Here is a 24721-nt window from a genome sequence, read left to right as displayed (position 1 = left end):
GAAACCACTTATCGATCGAGCACATAGAGTAAATCGCCAACGTCCCAAACAAAGTGATTCTCCCCGGCCCATTATCTTGAGATTGGACTACTACCACGTTCGCGAGGAAATTCTGCGGAAAGCTGCAGAGAACAGGAACCTGACGTATAAGGGGTTTAAAATAAACATCTTCCCAGATTTGCCTCCCTCTGTTGCCAAACGCAGAGCCGCATTTGCAAATGTGAGAGGAGTACTACGTGGGATGCCCGGCGTCAGGTACAGACTGGTATACCCTGCAAAGCTGCTAGTGACCCATGGTGATATGAGGAAAACTTTTACTGATCCCAAAGAAGCCCTCGACTACGTGGAGAAGGACCTCTCCCATCCACCTTAAAATATATTAAAAGCAAGGATATATCTATAACGTTGACACAGGACTGTGTTTTTTGTTTTCCATTTATATCCCACTTAAATGTGAATACGGAGCGTTTATTACTATTGATGAGCTGTCAGTTAGAAGGTAAGAGTTACTAGGTTAACAGAGGTTAGCAGTAACAGTACGGGGAAGTATATTGTGGTGTTCTTTTGTTGTTTTTTTATTTTATTTTACTTTACCTTTTGATTGTTATTTTACCTGTTGTGAGTGCTTCCTGTAGTTCTCTTTTCTCGCGCCGCTGCTTGTTTACCCTTGTATATGTGGTCAGAGTTCACACTTGTGTTTATTGATTTAAATCTGTTTTTTCTAATGTTTGTTTGGGGGGTTAGAAGGAAGGGGAGGGTGGGTCCCACGCCCAGCTGTTACGTTGTCACTTTAAATACTGCAGAGCCGGATAATGACATTCCCTACTTCTCACTGACATGGCTGCTCAGAATACAGGGAGTGCAGAATTATTAGGCAAATGAGTATTTTGTCCACATCATCCTCTTCATGCATGTTGTCTTACTCCAAGCTGTATAGGCTCGAAAGCCTACTACCAATTAAGCATATTATGTGATGTGCATCTCTGTAATGAGAAGGGGTGTGGTCTAATGACATCAACACCCTATATCAGATGTGCATAATTATTAGGCAACTTCCTTTCCTTTGGCAAAATGGGTCAAAAGAAGGACTTGACAGGCTCAGAAAAGTCAAAAATAGTGAGATATCTTGCAGAGGGATGCAGCAGTCTTAAAATTGCAAAGCTTCTGAAGCGTGATCATCGAACAATCAAGCGTTTCATTCAAAATAGTCAACAGGGTCGCAAGAAGCGTGTGGAAAAACCAAGGCGCAAAATAACTGCCCATGAACTGAGAAAAGTCAAGCGTGCAGCTGCCAAGATGCCACTTGCCACCAGTTTGGCCATATTTCAGAGCTGCAACATTACTGGAGTGCCCAAAAGCACAAGGTGTGCAATACTCAGAGACATGGCCAAGGTAAGAAAGGCTGAAAGACGACCACCACTGAACAAGACACACAAGCTGAAACGTCAAGACTGGGCCAAGAAATATCTCAAGACTGATTTTTCTAAGGTTTTATGGACTGATGAAGTGAGAGTGAGTCTTGATGGGCCAGATGGATGGGCCCGTGGCTGGACTGGTAAAGGGCAGAGAGCTCCAGTCCGACTCAGACGCCAGCAAGGTGGAGGTGGAGTACTGGTTTGGGCTGGTATCATCAAAGATGAGCTTGTGGGGCCTTTTCGGGTTGAGGATGGAGTCAAGCTCAACTTCCAGTCCTACTGCCAGTTTCTGGAAGACACCTTCTTCAAGCAGTGGTACAGGAAGAAGTCTGCATCCTTCAAGAAAAACATGATTTTCATGCAGGACAATGCTCCATCACACGCGTCCAAGTACTCCACAGTGTGGCTGGCAAGAAAGGGTATAAAAGAAGAAAAACTAATGACATGGCCTCCTTGTTCACCTGATCTGAACCCCATTGAGAACCTGTGGTCCATCATCAAATGTGAGATTTACAAGGAGGGAAAACAGTACACCTCTCTGAACAGTGTCTGGGAGGCTGTGGTTGCTGCTGCACGCAATGTTGATGGTGAACAGATCAAAACACTGACAGAATCCATGGATGGCAGGCTTTTGAGTGTCCTTGCAAAGAAAGGTGGCTATATTGGTCGCTGATTTGTTTTTGTTTTGTTTTTGAATGTCAGAAATGTATATTTGTGAATGTGGAGATGTTATATTGGTTTCACTGGTAAAAACTAAATAATTGAAATGGGTATATATTTGTTTTTTGTTAAGTTGCCTAATAATTATGCACAGTAATAGTCACCTGCACACACAGATATCCCCCTAAAATAGCTAAAACTAAAAACAAACTGAAAACTACTTCCAAAAACATTCAGCTTTGATATTAATGAGTTTTTTGGGTTCATTGAGAACATGGTTGTTGTTCAATAATAAAATTATTCCTCAAAAATACAACTTGCCTAATAATTCTGCACTCCCTGTAATGTAAGCTTACAAAGCGATAGAAATGTAACCTTCGTTAGTTGGAATGTGCGAGGTTTAAACAATCCAGTTAAAAGAGGGAAAGTTCTTTCTCATCTTAAAACATTGGGATCGGATATTGTGTTCTTGCAGGAAACTCATTTGAAAGATAAATTTCATATACGATTAAAGTGTAGGTGGATTGAGAATGTGTACCATTCTACCTTCCCTGCTAAAGCGAGAGGTACAGCTATTATGATAAAGAAGGGTATTCCATTTGTACATAAAAGCACAATATCAGACAAAAACGGACGCTATTTGATTGTAGTTGGGGAGCAGTTTTCTATACCTCTCACTCTATTGAATATATATGCCCCAAATGTGGACAATCCATCTTTATTTAAAAAAGTGATGGGCCTTATCCCAGACATGTCCCAAACAAACCTTATCATCGGTGGGGATTTTAACTGTGTGTTGGACCCCTACCTTGACAGATCTTCTTTAACTAAGCAGGTCAGGAACAACTCCAGTGCATTTCTTAACACCTTTATTGATAATTCGAATGTGTCTGATGTTTGGAGAATAGCCAGCCCCACTGGCAGGGACTACTAATATAGTAAAATTGACTAATTTCTTTTGGATGCCAAACTAATGCCATATGTCATTGACACAAAATATCACAATATTGTCATCTCGGATCACTCCCCTGTCACATTAACCTTAAATATCCAAAACACAACTAGACCGCAGCAGATATGGAGGCTTAACCCTCTATTGTTAAGTGAGAAGGATTTTCAGGAATATTTGGAAGCACAGATCTCTCTGTATTGTAATGTAAATGACAACTCAGAAAATAATTATGCTACACTTTGGGAGGCCTTTAAGGCCTATTTAAGGGGTGCTATTATCTCTTTTGAACCAGCCAGAAGGAAGAGAAACCGAGCTAAGCTCCTTGATTTGGACAAACAAATTAAAGATTTGGATAAAGAGAACACCCAAACGTCATCCACTATGCTACATAAGAGAATGCCGTCTTTAAAATATGAATATAATAATCTGCTCTCAGCAAAAATCAGTAAAGCCTTTTTGTACACCAAGCAGAAATACTTTGAGCTTGGTGACAAACCATATAAAATATTAGCAAGACAACTTAGGAAACAAGAACAAGACAGTACAATTAATAAAATTAAAAATAATGCAGGTGAGGCTTTAACGGCCCCCAGAGACATTAACAATCAATTTTTTCAATTTTATCAAAATGTATATGCTACACAAAATACAGATTGTGGCTCTATGAAAAAATTCTTGGATAGCTGCACTTTTCCAAACCTAGGGGAGGATGAACTTGCATGCTTAAACTCAGACATAACAATAGAAGAAATCAAGAGGGCAATTGCTTCAAGTAAGAACAATAAGGCTCCTGGAACAGATGGCATCCCCAGTGAATTTTATAAGAAATTTTGTGAGGTTTTGTGCCCATACCTGCATAAAACATTCACTCAAGCTCTAGTAGATAAAGTCCTCCCTCCCACCCTTACAGAGGCAATTATAACTGTCATTTATAAAAAAGGTAGGAATGCTGAGAATGTTGGTTCTTATCGTCCCATCTCCTTGCTAAATCTGGATGGGAAACTATTCTCTAAAATACTTGCCGATAGATAGCAAAAGCCCCTTTTTAAAACAGTTAGTACACCCAGATCAAACTGGATTTATACCCCAGAGAAATTCATCTTTTAATCTCAGGCGACTATTTAACAATATTTACTCCACTGCCAGACCTAAAGAAGAGTTGGCAGTTTTGGCACTTGACGCTGAGAAGGCATTTGACCAGATTGAATGGCCCTATTTGTTCGAAATATTAGAAAGATTTAAATTGGGTAAGAAATTTATTTCAATGGTGAAGTTACTTTATGTCAATCCTCATGCTCACGTTCTTACCAACCAGATTCTATCACCATCCTTTGGCTTATATAGAGGGACAAAACAGGGATGCCCCCTCTCCCCATTGATATTTGCCTTGGCAATAGAGCCCCTTGCTGAAAGCATACACAAAGATCCAACTATTTTTGGTTATAATACTGATACAACTACTAAAAAAATCTCACTCTATGCAGATGATGTGTTATCATATATCACCCAACCAGGAAAGACTATTCCTGCCATATTAAACAAAATTAAGTTATTTGGGTCTTTCTCTGGATACAGGATAAATCTGAATAAAAGTGAACTAATGCCTATACATGTGAGTAACCCATCATGGCTGCAAAACCTCCCATTCAGTATAGAATGTGAGAAGCTCACTTATCTGGGTATTCAGGTTACAAAATGCTATTCCTCTCTATTAAAATCTAACTTCTCTCCCTTAATATCTGAGCTTCAGTCAAGTATACAGTTCTGGAATACGCTTCCTAAATCACTCATTGGTAGAGTTAATGCTATAAAGATGATAATTTTGCCTAAGGGGTTGTACTTATTTCAAAATCTCCCTGTGTTCCTTTGTAAAACATTTTTTAAAAACTTAAATTCACTAATCTTACCTTTTTTATGGGGCAATAAGACACATAGAATTGCTAGGAAACATCTTTTCAAGTCTAAAACAGAGGGAAGGTTAGCGCTTCCGAATTTCTTGTTCTATTACTGGGCTTCGCATATAAAATTCATGACATACTGGTTAGCTGACAATGGCAACCCCCTCACATGGTTGCAACTGGAGCTGGAAGCTTGTCAGCCTTACTGTATAGGAGCTATACTGCTGTCTCCCCTGCCCATTGATAAGTCTATATATGACGGCAATGTGGTAATACATAGCACCATATACATTCTTAAGCAGATTAAACTACACTTTAATTTGAAGTCTCTATCCCCTATTACACCCATTGCAGGGAATCCATCTTTTAAACCGTCTATTCTAGACAATACATTTAGAAACTGGAAACAGGTAGGACTTTGCACAATCAGTAATCTATACTGGGAAGTTGTCTTTGCCTCTTTCAAGCAGTTACAGGAGTTATACAAGCTACCAGGGAGAGACCTTTTTAGATACCAGCAGATAAGAGACTATGTCAGGAAATACGTACAGGGCTTTGAGAGTCTCAACATCTCCGGTCTCGACAAGTGTCTCCAACTTTCACCTTGTAGTGAGAAATTTATCTCTCGCACCTATCAGAATCTAATGTCAATAAGCCCTGTGAGCTCATCCTTTATCAAATCTAAATGGGAAGAAGTATTAGGTATCACAATCACAGACATTCAATGGGAGGAAAGTTTGCAGAATATCCATAAATGCTCCTATAATGCAAGACAATGCTTGATTCAGTTTAAAACTTTACATCGTCTACACTTTTTAAGAGAAAGGTTAAATAAAATATACCCTGAGGTCTCTCCTATCTGTGAGAAATGCTCCCTAGCTGAAGATACGTTGAGCCACAGTTTTGTTTTTTGTCCCAAGGTAAAAAAAAATATTGGGCCGACATCTTTGATTTAATCTCTCAAATTCTTCATGTGTAGTTGAACTCTGATCCACTAATAATTATTCTGGGCATATTTGATGATACTGTGGGAATAGAAAGTGCAAAGCGATGTTTTATATCCTATTGTATTTTGTTATTGCAAAGAAACTTAATCTCACTCATTGGAAGAAGAGAGATGCACCCCCCTTAAAGCTCTGGCTTAATGAGCTGGCAAGTACACTACATCTGGAGCGAATACGATATACTTTTTGTGATGGGCTCTCTTCTTTCAGTAAAATTTGGGCACCTCTCGCTACATTTTTGCAGCTATAACAAGCAGTTATAGTTTCTTGGCTTCTCACTATGACAAGCTAGCTGGACAGCTGGGACTGGGGTTGTGGGCGTGTGGGAGGGTATTGTACCATGTTATGTTTTGTTATATTTTCTTATGCTATGTGATGTTAATATACAAAATCAGAGCAACTATCTGATGCTGTAAATTCCATTGTCATACAAACATGTGAATTGCTCAATAAATATATCTTGAAAAAAGAAAAACTAAAGTGTTTCATGTGAATCAGGATAGAAAAAGTGTCCCCAGGACACTTTGTAGCATCACTCTAAAGGTAACAGATGTCATTTAGCTGTGGTTCAAATGATAGTCTGTTGGCTGCTAACATTAAGACAAGGTAAATTAGATTTTTGCCTTATTTTTCTTGAGGATTCCCTGATTTTGTGTTGTTTTTCAGGTATCCCACATTCCCTCCACATGAAACCGGAGGAAACATCAATTGATGTGGAGAACGGAGACCAGGTCACGTTTCATGTCAAAATTCACGACGAGTCTGGAAATATCACCGCTAACCCCAAACAGATCGTCCGCTGAAAGAATATTTAGATTATTTAGACCATAATGAGCTGTTTTATATATGTTGGCCTATTTATTCTCAGTGGTGTCTTGTTTCTGTCTGTAAGGCACTACACAGGCTGAATCTTTTTGTTTTTGTTTTTGTTTTTGTTTTTGTTTTGTTTGTATTTAAACATTTCCAGGTTAAAGGTTTCCCCCCGGTGGTCACTGATTGCAGCAGCACCGGTGCTGGCCAGCTTGTGACAAAGCCCATTAACCTGAAAATAATCAAAGGAGAGCAACAAGAGCTCAAAGCTCAATTTGTGATGCCTGTGAGTTAGAAAAAAAGAAGTCTTCTGCTCAGAAGAATATTTTCAAGTATGTAGCATGTTTGTAGTATCTCTCTCCTCTTTTCATTCTAGAGTTACAAAAACATACCACTGGTCATGAAGGAGCTGAGGGTGCTGCCCAGCACACAGGTCTCTGTGATGGAGCTGTACAGTCAGGACAATGAGAATCTGGTGCTGAGGAACAGTGAAAAGATCAAATGGATAGCCGGCGGACTGCTGCAGAACTTATTCTACAAGCTGTATGATGAAGCTGGCAGGGAGGTACCGCTCACTGCTGAAATAGCCTCCATGATCAAGGTGTGTAATGTGCAAATATTGCTGTTTACTCTTGTAATAGATTTTTAGGTAGGTGTTGGATTTTGTAAATGAAAAACCTATTTTTTTACCCTTATGAAAGAATTAAAGGAATACAAAAAAAGAAGAATTGAATGTGTTAGAGAATTGTGGCTCAATATGGTTGTCATTGTGCAAGATGATTAGATCTTTAGCAAGAATGCTCACCTCTGTTTTTCACACGCACACACACACACACACACACACACACACACACACACACACACACACACACATACACACACACACACAGAAGCCCGTTCAGCTATCTTAGTGAGGACCTAAGATAGGTCCTCACTATCTTAGGTCCTCACTAAGATAGCCATCTTGGACAGTCCAAGATGGCGCCAGTGTGTACGGCGAGCCGTCTCTGGATCCGTCTTCCTGAGTGTTGTTTACTCTTTGCCTTACTATTTTCTATATGCTTTCCGGATGTTACTGCTCTAATTGCCTATGATCGACAAACACTTTTAAATCTTCGACCCTTGAATCATCAAAAGCTGGATCTATATTGGAACTTAAGGAATTTTTCCCAGTCTCGAACGGATACTTCCGCCTGCACATACTACCTGCCTTTTTTTCCACCACACAAGAAACGACATAGGAAACGGGGTAAACGGAGTGGTTTTCGCGTTCGTATTAAAGCCTATTTAAAAGCACATGAAGTGGTTAATCACTGCTCCATCATAGACATCTTGCGGCCCTCCCAGTATACTTTCAGACTGTGTTGCCATCAATGGATTTGCTATGCTGGCCAGCAAGCCCACTCGGTCCTACCAGTTGAGTGCCCACCTGTATGGAGCTGGAAGCGGGTCTCTGGAGGAGGTGTGGATCACAGCAATCTTCGCTGGCTGGGACGCGCTCCTAGTAGCGTTAATGTGGCTACGCTCCGAATGGCTCTGCTAAACACTAGGTCACTGGTGAACAAGTCCTTCGTTGTAAACGACTTTTTTCTCGCGTCAAGGCTGGACATCCTGTTTCTAACGGAGACCTGGATTCGCCCCAGTGAGTCCTCTTCCTTCTCGGAACTTCTTCCTCTGGATTGTGCTTTCTTTAACTCTCCTAGGACCGTGGGCAGGGGTGGAGGGCTAGCCTCGGTTTTTAGAAGTAAATTCCAAGTGCGGCAACTGCCTCCTGCCTCATATTCCAGCTTCGAAGTACAACTACTGGAGCTGTCCGACTCCCCCCGGACCCTCTGTGCGGTGGTGTATCGACCTCCGAAGCGCAACAAGGATTTTATCCGTGAATTTGCTGATCATTTAGGATTTATCTTTTTAAATTATGATCGTGTTCTTATTTGTGGTGATTTTAACATTCATATATGCTGTGAGGCGGACTTATTGGCTAAGGACTTTCTTGCCCTTATTGACTCTTTTAATATCACTCAGTGGGTGAGAAAATCAACCCACACTAAAGGGCATATGCTGGACTTGGTATTGTCGTATGGACTGGATATTTGCATCACGGACATTAATGATGCTGGGATTTCGGACCATTTCCCAGTTATGTTTGATGTTCAGTTATGCAATATGGAACTGAACTCTGAGGGTCCACTGAGCCTATCGCGTCTGATTAATTCTGAGGCTGTTGACCTTTTCTCTGCGGCCTTTGCTAACTCTGCCTGTTACGATGACATTAGTAATGCACCTCTCTCGGTTGATGGCATAGTCAACTCTTTTATTTCTACATGCTCTTCTATTTTGGACACTGTGGCTCCAGTAAAGACTAAACGCCGTAAAACCTCTCGCCAACCCTGGCTAAATGAATCCACCCTTGCTCTTAGGCGTGAATGTCGTCGAGCTGAGAGGAGATGGAAAAAAGATCAACTTCAGGTGTCCCTTGACATCCTGCATATGAGCCGGTCTAAATTTCAGAAGGCTGCCAAAATGGCAAAAACTTCTTTTTTGTCGAACATTATTGCAACTAATAGTCACAATCCTCGAGTTCTGTTTAAAATCTTTAACTCAGTGGTTAATCCCTGCTCTGATGTTTCGATGGGTGCCTCCCCGGCCCTCTGTGAAAAATTTCTAAATTATTTTATAGATAAAATCTCAGTGTTAAGGGCCCCACATTCTCTGGTAGTAAATCAAGCCCCAGTTTCCGAATGTTCAACAGTCTTTCAACAGTTTGAACCTGTGTCATTCTCGACTTTAAAGGAAATAATTAATAACCAGAGAAGCTCAAATTCTCTGCATGACATTATTCCTTCTCGTATTATTAAGGATGCATTGAATACAATCGGGTCCTGTATCTTATTTTTAATGAACTCATCACTGTTATCTGGCTGTGTTCCGACTGTCTTTAAACATGCAGTCGTGCAACCTGTTATCAAGAAAAGCAGCCTTGATCGTAACACTAGCAAATTACAGGCCGATTTCTAAACTCCCTTTCATGTCAAAAATTTTAGAGAAAATAGTGCTTCAGCAACTACAGACCCACTTAGAGAGAAATGGTATAAGTGATAAATTCCAGTCTGGATTTAGACCGCGTCACAGCACCGAAACTGCCCTACTAAGAGTTTTCAATGACCTTCTTCTAATCGCTGACTCTGGGCGCTCTGTGGTCTTAGTTCTATTGGATTTGACTTCAGCCTTTGACACGGTTGACCATGATATCCTTTTGGCAAGGTTGGAACAAGTAGTAGACCTTAAAGGAAATGTTCTATCATGGTTTAAATCATATTTCTCTGAGAGGTCGTTCTCTGTCATGATGGGAAAATATTCCTCTTCTTCTGCCCCTTTTTGCTGTGGTGTGCCCCAGGGCTCGATATTGGGTCCTGTGTTGTTTTCTCTGTACATGCTGCCCTTGGGCTCCATCTTTGAAAAACATAATGTCTCTTTTCACTGCTATGCTGATGATATTCAAATCTACCTCCACCTGACTGGGGATGTTTCATCTTCTCTACATCCTCTGTTTGATTGTCTGAGGGATGTTAAAGACTGGTTATCACGTAACTTTCTTAATTTAAATGAAAAGAAGACAGAAATTATCGTTTTTGATAGAAATATGCCTCTGGGACAACTGACTGGCACACTCGGGCCTGTTGCTAATCACCTTACTGAAGCTGCTAGGAATCTTGGAGTTTTCATGGATAGTTCCTTCAAACTAGATAAACAGGTTTCTACTGTGGTAAAAACCAGCTTTCACCAACTACGTCTAATTTCTAAGGCTAGACCGTATATACCACGCAAAGATCTGGAGAAACTCATTCATGCTTTCATCACTTCAAGACTGGATTATTGTAATTCTCTTTACTTGGGCCTACAATCTTCTCTTCTTCAGCGATTGCAGCTGGTCCAAAATGGCGCAGCACGTCTCTTGACCAGCACTAGAAAGTATGATTCTATCACCCCTGTTCTGGCCAACTTACATTGGCTTCCTATTAAATACTGAATTGATTTTAAAATTTTATTGTTCACCTATAAAATCCTAAACAATATGGATTTTACTACCTAGCTGATCTCCTGTGTCTGCATAGCCCTAAGAGAGCACTAAGATCATCGGGCCAACTGCTCTTAGTGCAACCTAGGTCTCGGCTGAAGACCAGAGGAGACCGTGCCTTTGCCGTTGCCGCACCCAGATTATGGAATACTCTTCCTCTTCATATTCACGCATCAGATTCCATTCAGTCTTTTAAATCACGTCTAAAAAAGTCTTTGTTTAACCTGGCATTCAAGGCTAATTAGGGTAATTTACATCTGGCTTTGCATTTAGATTATGTAATTATTTTATATTCTATTTATTTTATTTATATCTGTAATTTATATTTTATATTGTGATTTTTATCTGTATCATGATTTTACTGGAAAGCACTTTGGTGTACTTCGGTCTTTAAAATGTGCTATATAAATAAAATTTGATTGATTTGATTGACCTTCATTGACATAATGGTTTCCCTAGCCCCTTACCCTAACCCTAACCATTAAAAATGAATGCCTAACCCTAACCCTTAAGCGCCCTGAGGCGACTTTTGTTGTGATTTGGCGCTATATAAATAAAATTGAATTGAACTGAATTGAATTGAATTAACCCTTACCCTAAATGTATAAAAATAAAAAAAAACTTTTTTTATGCGGTGGGATTTCCCCCATGGAGGTGGGGGTAGATCTGCTCGCCTGTTGTGGATAAGTTAAAGTTTTAATTTTTTAATCTTTTATTTTGGCACGGTGGTTAGCACTGTTGCCGCACAGCAAGAAGGTCCTGAGTTCAATTCCACCATCAGGCCGGGGTCTTTCTGTGTGGAGTTTGCATGTTCTCCCCGTGTTTGCGTGGGTTCCCTCCGGGTACTCCGGCTTCCTCCCACCGTCCAAAGACATGCAGTTTGAGGGGATAGGTTAATTGGATAATCCAAATTGTCACTAGGTGTGAATGTGTGAGTGAATGTGAGCGTGAATGGTTGTCTGTCCCTGTGTGTTGGCCCTGCGACAGACTGGCGACCTGTCCAGGGCGTACCCCGCCTCTCGCCCTATGACAGCTGGGATAGGCTCCAGCGCCCCCCGCGACCCTGGAAAGGATAAGCGGAAGCGAATGGATGGATGGATGGAATCTTTTATTTTGATTTGAGCACTTCTGGCCATTTCCCTTGATAATTGCATCAAAACAGGGATTATAGATCTGCATCTTCTCTATATGTCATCATGTGGGATGCTTACCATGCATTACCCACAATGGTAAGCAAAGGAGAAGCATATACGTAACACTAGGAGATCATAAGGAGAATAAGGGTCCAGTTGGCCGCTAGGACCGTGCACCTGAGCTTCAAATGGAGATAACTGAGCCATAATTTCCTAATACCTAACCATAATCCAATTGTAACCCTGACACTAAAACCACATTTTGAGCCTCAAAAAGGCTTTCAAATTTGTGAGGACCAGTGTGTCCGAGAAGCTTCTTCAGTTCTGAACTTCTTCAGAAGCTTCTCGGATGAGAGGTGAAACGTCTTCAAGCAACCTAAAGAAGTCCAGACGCTTTTCTTTCCAAGCTCCTTAGACTACGATGACCTGGATGACTGAGAACCTTCACAGACACTTCTTAGCTTAATGTTAACTTTTCACTGTGAAGGTTAACTGGACAGGAGATGTCTTTCTGGAAGATCTGGTCCAGGGGAAGCTGCCTGATTTACAGGTACCTAAACGGGTGGGAGAGCAGCGCTTCTACCAGGTCTCCTATCAGGACCAGAGTGTGTCCGTCTCCTTCACTATCGTGTAAGCCATGGACCTATAATCAAAGCTTTGATTCAGTGTTTTCATTAGATACGGTCTGCACACTGATGTGTGAAGATATAAAGTCCCCTCTTTTGTTTGTAGGCCTCGTCCAGATGAACCAGAGCGTCTAAAAGTAGCTTTACCCCAAACCACAGTGAAGCTTGGTGAGATCCTCTCCGGAAACATCAGTGAGTATAAATCTGATCATTTAAAATTAATCACATTTTTAAAATTCATGGTTGCATGCTATATTACTCACAATAACTTTCTTTGCTCAGGCTTGGAGCTTGTGGACCAGTTTGACAATTTAACCAAGACGCTTACCCCCAGCTGTGTGAACCACATAAAAGTGGAAGCTGAGGGGCTGGACAAATCAGCCATCACATTTAAATGGCAGGTGGGACCAGAGCCGCTCGCATTTAAGACAAAAGTTGACTCAAATATTAGTTAAATCAAATCAAATATGCACTAATGCAATCTTAATATTATCTGAGCAAACAAAGCCCCCTTTATTATGTGTTTTTGGTGAGCTAAGGGTATAAATGTGTGCATTTGCCCTTTCACCTGCCCTATGACCACTATAAATCTATTAAATCCTCCCCCCTAACCATTAAAAAAAAAAGCCTAATGCAGACGCTTGCTTTTGTTATGAGGCAAGGTCATATTACTGGAATTCCACAGATAACAAACCCTCCCTTACAAGTAAACAAGGAGACGAAACATTTTTCTACACTCTGTAGTTGACACGGAAAGCTTTTGTCTTTGAGGTCAAAGTTCACTAAAATGGTAACAAAGTCGATGTTATTTTATATGACTGAGATGGTTTTGACCCTCATAAATTCAGAGGTGGTGCCACAAAGCTGCTGATTTGTGTACTGGGAGAGATGAGAGATGAATACAGCTGAGGATTTCTGGATATCAGCCACCTTCTCTGTCTCCCTGTGATACATACCGTGCAGGGGCCTGTCATTCCATGATGGTTCCTCCTCGTCCTCCTCTTTCTTGGGTTTCTGCTGCCTGAGATATTCACTGAGCACGCGGTCAGTTGGGGCCATCTTCCTGATGTATTCATGGTTGTTCGCTGCCTCATCCTGGACTGTGGTGCTGACACTCACTAGTCCCCGGCCTCCTTCCTTAAGCTTCGCGTACAGCCTCAGGGTGCCGGACTTGGGGTGAAACCCTCCATGCATAGTCAGGAGCTTCCTGGTCTCGATGTCAGTGGCTTCTATCTCCTCCTTTGGCCAACTTATTATCCCAGCAGGGTACCTGATCATGGGCAGGGCATAAATGTTGATAGCCCGGATCTTGTTCTTACCATTCGGCTGACTCCTCAGGACTTGCCAGACCCTGTAATTCTATAATAATAATTCTGTTAGCATGTGTAATAAGGAGCATTTCCTGGCAAGTCTTTAAAATGTTATACTAAATTTTTTTGACTCTGATTTGCAACTGTTTGCTTTATTACGGCACCCGTGTAAATACTGTACGTGGTTCATGTGTCATTATAACTGTATTTGTATTTGTCTAACACAGCGCTGTAAGAAGATGATGAATAGAAAATTCAGTAACTTCTTTATTTAATAATGAGCAGGCCAGATGTGGTGATTGTGATGATCTAAGCTGATAAATCTCACGGCTCTGTATTGTACCAGGAGAGCAGCTGTGCTGCCATGGTGACGGGAATTCGTTTCGAGTCAGGGTCTCTCGGCCCCCGAGAACTGCGCTTCAGCTACTCTGACTTTGTGGAGCGTGTCAGTATTAAAGTGACCGCAGGACTCCCTGCTCAGCTTAAACTCATCAGTGCACCGGAGCAGGTAAACAAATAAAAGATTCTTAATTTAATTTCTTTTTACAGACAAACTAAAGGTATAGCTCATCCTTTTGTGGGGGGGGGTTTCAGCCTTTGCAGGTGTTAAATGATCACGGCATCTCCAAACCATTTGTCGTCCAGCTGTGTGATGATTGGGGAAACCCTTCTCCAGACCAGAGAGTTGTAGTGGACTTAAAGACTTCACCTCCAGGACTGACGGTTAGCTTGAAAATCAACACAATCAAAGAAAGCACCATGTAGTCCTGTGAAAAATGACGTACATAGCTTGTATAGTCTGAGAAGTAGCTTAGCTACCGCCAAATTGCCAAAATTTCAGCTTATGTAGAGGTGGTCTGAGCATGTACCATACAATGATCTAATAGGAGAAGTCTTGTTATTGTTTCAGGTGAAAACCAATGTTATTTCACAACCTGTGAACGCAGAAGGGAAAGCCTCTTTCGTTGTTAATGGTTTGAGCGGGCCGAAGTAAGTCAAATTTTATTTGTGGTAATACAGTATCAGTCTTAATGTTTCCACTATTTTAAAGTCACTAGTAGGAGTGTTGATAGCCTGTTCTTCCTCTAGGGGGTGCTATCAGCTGCAGTTTAAAGGCTCCTTCAACAAAAAACCCATCCCTGGTCCATCAGTGAGCCTCACTGTCCTCCCTGATCCCAAAAAACCAGTCAGCCTATCGGTGGAGTATGACACCAGTGTCAAGTTTCTTGCTGGAGGCACATTTCGAGGTTTGCATTTACACTTAAACGCATCATGGGCATGCATTTCATTGTAATTTGTGTCTTTTAATGACTTGTTTGAACTGTTCTTTTCCAACTTGAAGAAGTGCTTCAAGACGTATCTGCATGCTGTTAGCTGGAAGCTCTAACAAAAAAAAATCTCTGTATTACAATATATTAAACTATTTATCAGAGTTAATCATTCCAGCCCACTTTGATCACTACCTGTGAGCCAAAAAACTGAAATGATATTTAAAGCTATTATACTTAAGAGTATATTGAGAATAGAAATATTTTATTGCTATTATTTGCTGCTATTTTTATAATCATCATTACCATTTCATGTTAATAGTGATGTTGCATTTAGATGCATTTAGATGTTCAAATATATTGGTATTATATTAGTCTTTATTACAAGTCCAGTGAGAACCACTTTAAACTGTGGAGTTGAATCTATAATTTAAAGGCTTTTGAATGTTTTTATATTCTTACACTGGAGTCTTCAGTGGGTGAGAAACTGACTGCAGGGACAGGAAATACACGCTGTGCCAAAATGAGACAGGAAACACGTCTGCAGGGCATGCTTTTGCAGAAGTGAAACCGAAAGCAGAGTGAGTGCAAGCCAAAGAGTAGGGTGTTTATTATGCATTTATCTTTGATTTAAGCTTTAAGTAGTTGTATTAGATTGAAACATTTGTTTTATACATTTTACATAGAAGTTAAGATCATTACACACAGGATGGCCTTAGCCTGGTTGCCTAAGTTGAGGTCAACTAAGGTTCAGAAAGCACATGCAAACTCTGCACGCACAGACAGACGAGACATACACATACAGACACATATAGTGAGAAAGGTCACGACACGTACGCAGTACACAGCATGCACGCGCCCCCGCACGTGCACGCACACACACATATTAGATAGACTCCTTTGAGTAGGTAAAAGTTTAATTATGTTTTGCTTGCGACTGCAAAGTTGTGCCTGCATGAGTGACATTTTGTGCAGAACGTGGACCTGATGTTCCAGAAGATAAGCCTGGGCAGGATGGAGACAGGAAGCATCTGCCGTCGAGGCGAAGATGATGTTCTATGTTAAAAGTCATTGTGGTTTTGGAGTGACGTATGCTTTGTTTGAGTCTGCCTGGTAACAGGAAGACTGCCAACCCTATAAAGCCTTTGTCTAATTATTGTAAGTTTAGTTCGACGCTGAAATCTGCACAGCGGTCGGACTCACACATGTGTTCATTAAAATCCCGTCTAATTGCACCCGCCTGGATCTGTGCTTATTTTTGAAGTCCTCCTCAATAATTCTGAACCTTAACAAGTAGTATTAATAATAGTATTACTACTGTTACACTACTATAGTACTATTGCTTAGATTTGCTTTCTGACAATTCACTGTTAATTGATAAACAATTAATTCTTCCTTTTTTTCCATTTTAGATGCACAGAACCAGCAAAAAATGTCTGAACTAACCAGGAAAAAAGATGAGCTCAGCAGTGCTATTGAGAAATATAACGAAACCTTTCGTACATACAAGGAGCTCTTTGGGTTGCTGACGGGTAAGGTGTGCTGTGTGCTTCTTGTATGTTGAACCAGGTCTCATTTGAAATATCCTTGTTCTAGTTTTTTTTCCTAGACTTCATTGTTTGTTGATCTCTGCCTTGACATGCAACAGTGATTAGTGTTTAAAGACTGTATGTTGTGTCAGTAGGTCGTGTGGATAAGCTGCAAACAAACGGCCCCTTTTGGGATTAATGAAGTTACCTAAATCTGAATAATCTCATGTCAGTGCAAATGGGTATAGCTACAGAAATGATACTTTTAAACCACTGACTATGATATAGTCTTAAATCTGTGATTTATGTGGGTTTCCCTTCCATATGTGATTAAAATTGTCTGCAAATGAAAATATTTTTTCCTCTTAGCTTCTTGCCTGAATGCCAGTAAGAAAGAGGCTGATCTTAAAAATGAGCTGTGCCGGAGGAAAGTGAAAATCCCTGACCCCATATCTGTAAGTTATTACGTCCAACCACACTTAACTCCTGAACAGGCCAGGCAGAAATTCAAATCCAACTTTCTTTCTTTTTTTGAACTGAACTGGAAATTACATTTCTTATGTATTTGTAGGCACAACATATTGATGCACTAATAAAAAAGAAGAGTACTGAAGCGGAAGCGATTCAGAAAATGTCCCGACGAGTTTTCCCCGTCCGTGACAACTTTAGGGGGCAGGCAGAGGTTTTGGGAATGGTAACTTTCTTTTTTTCTTTTAAAGATTCAGTACTTGTTTTGAGATGAATTTTCTGGAGATGTGTTTATCTTTCAATTTTTGAATGCAGGTTGGCCACCTGGCCCTCGTGCAGGATGATGCCGCTGCGTGGGTCATCTCCTGGCACATCAGAGGTGATATGGACTGTGTCATCACCAAAACAACAGAAGCAGCGCAGCGGATCTCTCGTGACACGCAGGGCAGGCAGCAGGTCATGGCCCTCGACAGCGTGCTTGTGTCACCAGGAAACAGGTACATGGAAGATGTATTTTATTAGTGTTGGCGTCTAAGTGACGTGTGATGAAGATGTATGTGTCCTTTTATTAAAGTCTTTCCTTTTTAAGCCCTTTCCTTCCCAAAGTCTCTCAAAAACAGTAATTTAGAGCTCTTGTGGCAGCTCCATTTTGAACAGGCTGCCTGAAAGTCAGCTGGAATAATGTTGAACTATATCAATGTATTCTTTGAACCTTGGGAGTCTGGAAATATGTTTTCCTCCAAAATAGCCACATTTAGTGTACATTGTAACACTCTGTAAACACAGGTGCTCTCTCACTTTAGTTTGCTGTAAAAATAATGGTGACTGTAATTATTAGCACATATAAGACCTCCATCCTGCTGCTCTTTGTTGGGGCTGTTTGGACACTAATGAGATTTACTTAGCTAGTGATTTAATGGCACATCCCTCTTTTATAAGACTTTTAGTTTTTAGAATAGTTTTTTCTAACATAGAGGGCTTTTATTTTGCATTCTGATTTGATTCTGTTTGAGCTGCAGGTAAAAGTTTCTTTCACTGTTAAAATCATTTTAATATAATGAAAATCTTTGTCTCTTAATGTGATGATGAAAGCCTATGTTTGCTTTTGGAGACACAGAGGAAAAAAGCTAACTGAAACAAGCTGAACTTGTTTGACATACAGCACTTTGCAAAAGTGGTCTTCAGCAGTAGTTCTTTGGGTGTTCTGAAGTTCTTTCTTTGAACAGTTTTTTCAATCATTTTTAGTCCAGTCCTTGTACCAAACCTTTTCACTGGAATTTTTTTTGTTTGTTAGGCCACTAAACAGTCTATAACTCATTCAAGAAACCTAAGTCAAGGAATGAGGCTGTGTTGTGATGACACATAACAGACAACTTAGCAAAGAACTAATTTAAATTGTATCTTTAGGAACTTTGTTACTAACAGCCGATCACATAAACCCACATCATTTTTTTCCATTTCTTTAGCTGAATATATGATAAATGCCAAAGATAACACAGTTTGACACACAAAATGGTGTTTTTGCACCAACAACATGATTCCCAAAGCGCTATTAATCAGAAACTTGGCAGATCTCACTGGTGTGCAGTGACTCTCTGTGGAGAACAAAAAGAGAGGACATGTCTGTTAAGACTCTACAGCAGATTAACACTATCTGAAAATCATGCACTTAAGAAATAGGAAAAAAAAGACCTGAGACAGGACTTGAGAGATGCATCTGGTCCTCGGTTGATCCCTCTATAATTCACTAAAACCTCATCAGAAAAGGTCTAAATAGACCAATGGCTTTCACAAAGCTTTTTTTAATTAAGGAAAACTGGGAAAAACAGCTGAGGTATGCCAAAGTATGTTCCAATTGTTGTCTACATATATATATATATATATATATATATATATATATATATATATATATATATATATATTGAGAGAGAGAGAGAGAGAGAGAGGATGTGAGTGTCTACAGTTTGCAACAATGAGTGTCTACAGCCATCTGTAAAATGTGGCTGAGGCTCTGTCCAAGTTTGTGGTTGCATTACCATCAGATTTTGATCCACCATGCAATACAATCAGGAAAGCACCCGACTGACGCCAGCTTAATTTTTCAGCATGACTGTAAACCCCAACACACTGTCAATGCAGTGAAAGAGCCGCCTGAGAGCCTGGACATCAATATTACTGAAGCAGTCTGGGATCATCTTGAGAGAGAACAGAGTGAAAGGCAGCCAACATCCAAAGAAAAGCTTTGAATGTCCTTCAAGAAGCCTGGAGAACTATTCATGAAGACTGCTTTAAACAGTCATGCCAAAAATTGACTTTCAAGCTCATTAGTATTGTACAGAATCAGCTGTTTGTCTTGTGTGCTGTATTTCCTTGTATGTTTCCACATGTTTCAGTTAATCATCGCACCCATTTCCCATTGTCCAAGCAAAGGATGGAGAAATTAGGAGTTCCTCAAGGCTTCTTCACAGTGTTGTATTCAGGCCCTGTGTTTTTGTTTGTTGTTGCTTTGTTTGGCATATTTACAGAAAAGTAGGCCTCACATGTAGGAATCACTAGTTTCTGTGTTTTCAGCTGTATTGCTGCTACAGTTCACCTCCTTAAGAGAAACAGTTTTCTTGATTTTTAGTTGGAAAATGTTTCTCTGCTCATACTGAGTATTAGTGCTTTATTTGCTTCTGAGAGAAGGAATATTGAATACACACTACTATGGGTTATTGATCTAATTTACAATTTTAACAGTTATGCATGATTTTTTATAAAGTCAGCAGTATTAAAAACCCTGCAGTGCTCCCTGCAGTACTATTACTTCTAAGTGTACTAGTCCCCCCCATGTGAATAACATAAATCTATATTAGTCATTGTTTCAGCACTAATTTAGAATGCAACAGTAAAGCTGTTTACACTTAATTATCAATCAGTTAATTATGTAATATGCAATATGTTGCATATTACATAATTAATTGTAATATGTAATATGGTTTTCCAATTTTTTTCTTTCTTTTATCAAAGTGAAGTGACTGCTGAATTTAAGATGAATTCAACATCACACTAGAAAACTGTCATGTCTGATCTGCAAAATACTGAAAAAATAGACACAAATCCAAACAGCTGATCTATCAACAGATGTCTTGATGCTTACCTAAGTTAATCTAAAACACCTTCTGAAAGTCTGCAGACATTTTCTTTCAGATCAAACAGAAATTATGTATCAGCTGGAAGGACACACACAAAAACAAATTCTGGCATGAAATGGAAAAGATCCACATAAACTGAATCTGTACTACACATGAACTGTAGCATAGCAGTGTCCGTTTATGCAAAGAGAAATGATCGTGCATGGTTTGATGTTGCGATGTACGTTTGGAGCAAAGTGTCATGGTGTTGTGATTTGAATTGGTTACAGACCGCTGCCACACATAAGAAATGGCTACCCGCTTTTTGAACCCCATGGGAACCCGGTGTATGCCAGAGAGATGCTGATATACCCCTGTGATCCGGAGAGCTGTGACATCGGTGAGCTGCCTTAAATGGATTTCCCCTCCTCAGCGTAACGCTGCCTGTTTGTTTGGTTATTGCAGATTTGAAATAAGACTCTGGCGTTTCTGTGGGTTTTTAGAGGCTTGCCATCTCAGTCTGTGTTTGCTGTTGTTTCAGGGGTATTTCCCTTATGCCCCCACCAGTCCTGTAAAGACTGGGGTAAATGTTTCCACCTGGGATCCAGCCTCACAGGGTGGAAGGGGGCTTTCTCTCAAGGGGCACTGTCGCTGGAGCAGAAATTGGGCCTCTTTTGCAAAATTAAAATGACTGTTTATGTAGTGATTTTCTTTATCGTGGGTAAAAGTTGTCTCTGTCTGTTTGGATTTAGAGCATTTATCCTTTAAATTTACACTGATTGCCTGTGGGGGTTTTTTTTAAAAAAGCTTTTGACAAAATTAATCATGAAATATTACTTGAAAAACTGGAGTACTATGGCATTAGAGGAGTGGTGTTAGAGTGGATCAGGAGTTATTTGAGAGACAGGCGACAATTTGTGAAGATTGGTGAATATCAATCAGAATGAATGGACATTGTTTGTGGAGTTCCACAGGTATCACTATTGGGACCAAAACTGTTTATCTGGTACATCAGTGATATAGGTAAAACATCTGATATTTCCAGTTTATTTGATTTGCAGATGATACAAATATATTTTGTGCTGGAGGGAATCCACAGCAGCTTTTGGAAACTGTCACACAAGAAATGATTCAACTGAAAACATGGTTTGATAGATAAAAGTAAAAAAAAGCTATTAGGATGATTAATAAAGCAGGATTTAGAGATCACACTGACATTATTTTCTTGAAATTAAAGATCTTGAAGTTTATCGATCTTATAAAACATAAAACTGCAAAAATTATGTACAAAGCCTGATATAATATGTTACCAGGAAATGTACAGAGGATGTTTTTTGACAGAGAAGGGGACTATGATTTGAAGGGAAAATTAAATTTGAAGACTCTTAAAGCAAGGGTTAAAACCATTTACCATTTGTGGAGTAAAACTGTGGAACAGTTTTCCAGTGGACCTACAGCAATGTTCAAGCATTCTTCAGTTCAAAAAAAAGTTTTGAAACAGGCTTTTGGAAGAATATGAAACTGATGAACTTGATGTCTGATAGTATAACTTTGCTTAACTGTGTCTGAATTATATCTAACACTGTAGGTATGTTTATACATGTCCTTTATTCATTCTTTATTGTGTGGGGCAAGTGGTGAGGGGAAGTCAGGGTAACACTGAATATGGTGATTCAATAGAATGTTGAGCATGGGGTAAGGATCAAAAAGTATGTACATACTTCTCCTAAAAGTCTGTAGCACTTTAAAAAAAAGTTCGTTTTAAATTTGTTCCAGCAGGTCTGAAAGTTTCTTGCTCATGCTTTTTTTTTCTAGTGTTCAAGAACATCCTGGGAGATACTATTCTGATTGATGACCTGGAATCTGCAAAGAACTACAGAACGGCGGTGAGTGACTTTGCTAAAGCACATGTGCAATATTTGCCCCTTTTTTTTTCTTTATTTTTTGACTAACAATGTGCCAGAGCTGGTGCCTAATCTAAAACTGATTAGACTTTTATTAGTTCCAGTGGATTAAAAATAAAAAAATAGGGACTGCTGCCAAAGAGTGAAACTCAATGTCTACCCACATAGCAAAATTGGTATGGTCCTGATCTGGCCCACACAATGTGCTTACACATGGCCCACATACCGCAAAGAATGACGGCCCTTTGGTGGCCCAGATCTGGTTTGCCAAAGGTGGCCGACACACGGGCCAGCACAAGGCCAGTTGCAGACACACTGGTGGTCCTTTGCTGGCCCATGTGTGAAGTACCTCTGGCAAACCTGGTCTGGGCCGCCAAAAGGCCGTCATTCTTTGCGGTATGTGGGCCATGTGTAAGTTGTGTGCAACCACAGGCCAGTTGCAGACACACTGCTGGCCCTGTGCTGGCCCAGTGCTGGCCCAGAAAAGCTTCAGCTTTGGCCTTAATGTGTACCTTAATTAAGCCATGTAATAACAACATGTGCATAATAGTGCAAAAGTAATATGACAAAACTCTGTTCGGACAGTGAACGTACTGATTCTTATATAGCATTTTTCAACTCTCCCAGGTTACTGAAAGTGCTCTACACAACATGCCACATTCACCCAACCACACAGTTTCTCTTAACTGAGTGCCAGGGATCGAACCACTAACCTTCCCATCAATAGGTGACCTGCTCTACCACCTGAGCTATAGCCACCCGCTGGCAAAGATGAGTAAACCCTCACTAGGTTTTGGATAAAGTGTACACTCACAAATCTGTCAAACCTGCATTTGAAACGTTGGCTACCATAGCGGTATAGTATTGCAACATGGCATTTAGGTCTTCTAACTAAAATAGGAAAATAGGAACATAAATAGTGCCTCATTGCCAGACCTGGTGCACATCTGGTTGACATACACTCTGCCATGACACCAGTCAGTCAGAAGTGCCAGCTTGATGCCAGATCCGGGCCAGACCTGTTTTCTATGAGCCTGGGCCACATAAACCAAACCACAATTGAGCCAGATGTGGCATGCCATCACATAGACAGTGCCATCTACGCCAGGCTTGGCCCATATCTCGATGACATACGTTTTATCATGCCAGACGTCAGCCAGCAGTGCCGGCTTGATACCAGATCCGGGCCAGACCTGCTTGCTATGTGGGTATTGGGGGGCCAGGAAAACTGATGATTCATCGATGACCTTTGCAGATTGTGTCCACCAGGCTCTCAAACCTCTCATATTGTGTGCTGGTTCTTTAATGGAACCACGGGAGAACTGACTTTGCGCCAGCAGTGTTGCTGTATCGGTGGAAACTCTGGTTAATTTCCTCTAACAAAAAAAAGCTGTTGTTTACAGGTGGTGCAGAACAGGATCCAATGTCCCACCATACTGACCAGGCAGGGGGACAGGGTCAGTAGCAGGGGAAAGTTTGGAGGTGCACAGAACAGGGCCCCACCGATGGCCACGTTACACATGTTTGGAGCCCCCCTCCCACAGCAGTACCACAATCTAATGGAACAAATAGGTGACTTAAATCATGGACATTTTACATTATTAAAGCTTTATTTTGTTGCCCTAATGATTCAGATTAGGCTGTAATTTCTGTTTTCTGTTTTTTGACAGACCTGCTCCGCCAGTACTGCTCAGCTGTATCGAAGAGGGAGGAAATAGAAAGGGAGCGAGATGATCACGTCAAAAAAATTACGTCTCCTAATGTGCAGCAAAAGGAAAAAGACTTGGAAGACAAAAAGAGGCAGCTAAGAGAGATTGAAAAGGAACTCGGTATGCTGTTTGAGAAAGGTGTTGATGATTTTATTTTGATTTTGTTGAATTTTAATTGATCTTTGTTCTTCTTCTAGCATCAGCATCAGCAAAAGGAATGAAACGAGGCGCTGTGGATGGTGGTCAGCCCTCCAGCAGCATTTCAAAAAGAGCAAGACAGAGTTCCACATAAGAGATTCTGATTGGACCAATTGATTGTTTTACTAAGTCTTTTTTTGTAGTTTTATTTCTTTGTTAACTTTGAGTTGATACAATGTATTTTATTTTTTAGATGCCTTTTGTACATTTTAACACTTTTGTAATGGTAAAAACTGCCTATGATCTTTGCAGAGCATGCTGAATCTGCTGAATGTATGCATTAAAAAATTTCTTGAGATCGCACTTTGTGTCTTTAGTTGTTTCATTTCTGAAAAACGCAAAACTCAAAACTTCACGTTGATACGTTTGAGCATATCAACAGTGTTAGGCGCACATTTTATGCACGGAGATAATCACCGTGCCTTTGAAACAAAACCAACTATTACCCACATTTAGATGTCGGGATATTATGTACAGCGATTACAATGTTTTATATGCGAAATGAGAGCGAAATGTGCACTTGTGTGTGTGCGTGTGTATATGCAAGGACTGACAAGTTGGAGAAAACGCATCTGTCAACGTTCGAGGGGTTCCCGAAACGTCACATCCAAGGACGCTGGAAGGAGCTTGTTTTAAATGTCTGCGC

At 40.4% G+C, this 24721-nt stretch overlaps 1 protein-coding gene across 5 annotated transcripts in view; it reads left to right on the top strand.

The window, feature by feature from the left end:
- The window catches only part of LOC102077272 (structural maintenance of chromosomes flexible hinge domain-containing protein 1), a 52651-nt gene extending 28273 nt beyond the window's left edge, over positions 1-24378 (top strand). For 3 of the 5 annotated variants that reach the window (XM_019363073.2, XM_019363072.2, XM_019363075.2), the window contains 19 exons: positions 6596-6660; positions 6897-7025; positions 7116-7340; positions 12438-12580; positions 12683-12768; positions 12859-12977; positions 14233-14394; positions 14481-14609; positions 14797-14876; positions 14976-15133; positions 16567-16686; positions 17053-17138; positions 17255-17377; positions 17467-17648; positions 20555-20664; positions 22080-22150; positions 23572-23740; positions 23839-23997; positions 24075-24378. In XM_019363073.2, the coding sequence (XP_019218618.1) occupies positions 6596-6660; positions 6897-7025; positions 7116-7340; positions 12438-12580; positions 12683-12768; positions 12859-12977; positions 14233-14394; positions 14481-14609; positions 14797-14876; positions 14976-15133; positions 16567-16686; positions 17053-17138; positions 17255-17377; positions 17467-17648; positions 20555-20664; positions 22080-22150; positions 23572-23740; positions 23839-23997; positions 24075-24169 (2411 nt within the window). In that variant the 3' untranslated portion in view covers positions 24170-24378. Of the gene's footprint in view, positions 1-6595; positions 6661-6896; positions 7026-7115; positions 7341-12437; positions 12581-12682; positions 12769-12858; positions 12978-14232; positions 14395-14480; positions 14610-14796; positions 14877-14975; positions 15134-16566; positions 16687-17052; positions 17139-17254; positions 17378-17466; positions 17649-19256; positions 20517-20554; positions 20665-22079; positions 22151-22795; positions 23053-23571; positions 23741-23838; positions 23998-24074 lie in introns of those variants that run through there. The other 2 variants (XM_019363074.2, XM_025910379.1) reach the window with 2 other exon arrangements.
- Positions 24379-24721: the final 343 nt, after the last annotated feature.

This window comes from Oreochromis niloticus, linkage group LG9 (assembly GCF_001858045.2).
Source record: "Oreochromis niloticus isolate F11D_XX linkage group LG9, O_niloticus_UMD_NMBU, whole genome shotgun sequence".
In the NCBI taxonomy this organism is placed as follows: domain Eukaryota; kingdom Metazoa; phylum Chordata; class Actinopteri; order Cichliformes; family Cichlidae; genus Oreochromis; species Oreochromis niloticus.
The sequence above is the reverse complement of the archived record's forward strand: the minus strand, read 5'-3'. Positions and strand labels throughout refer to the sequence as shown.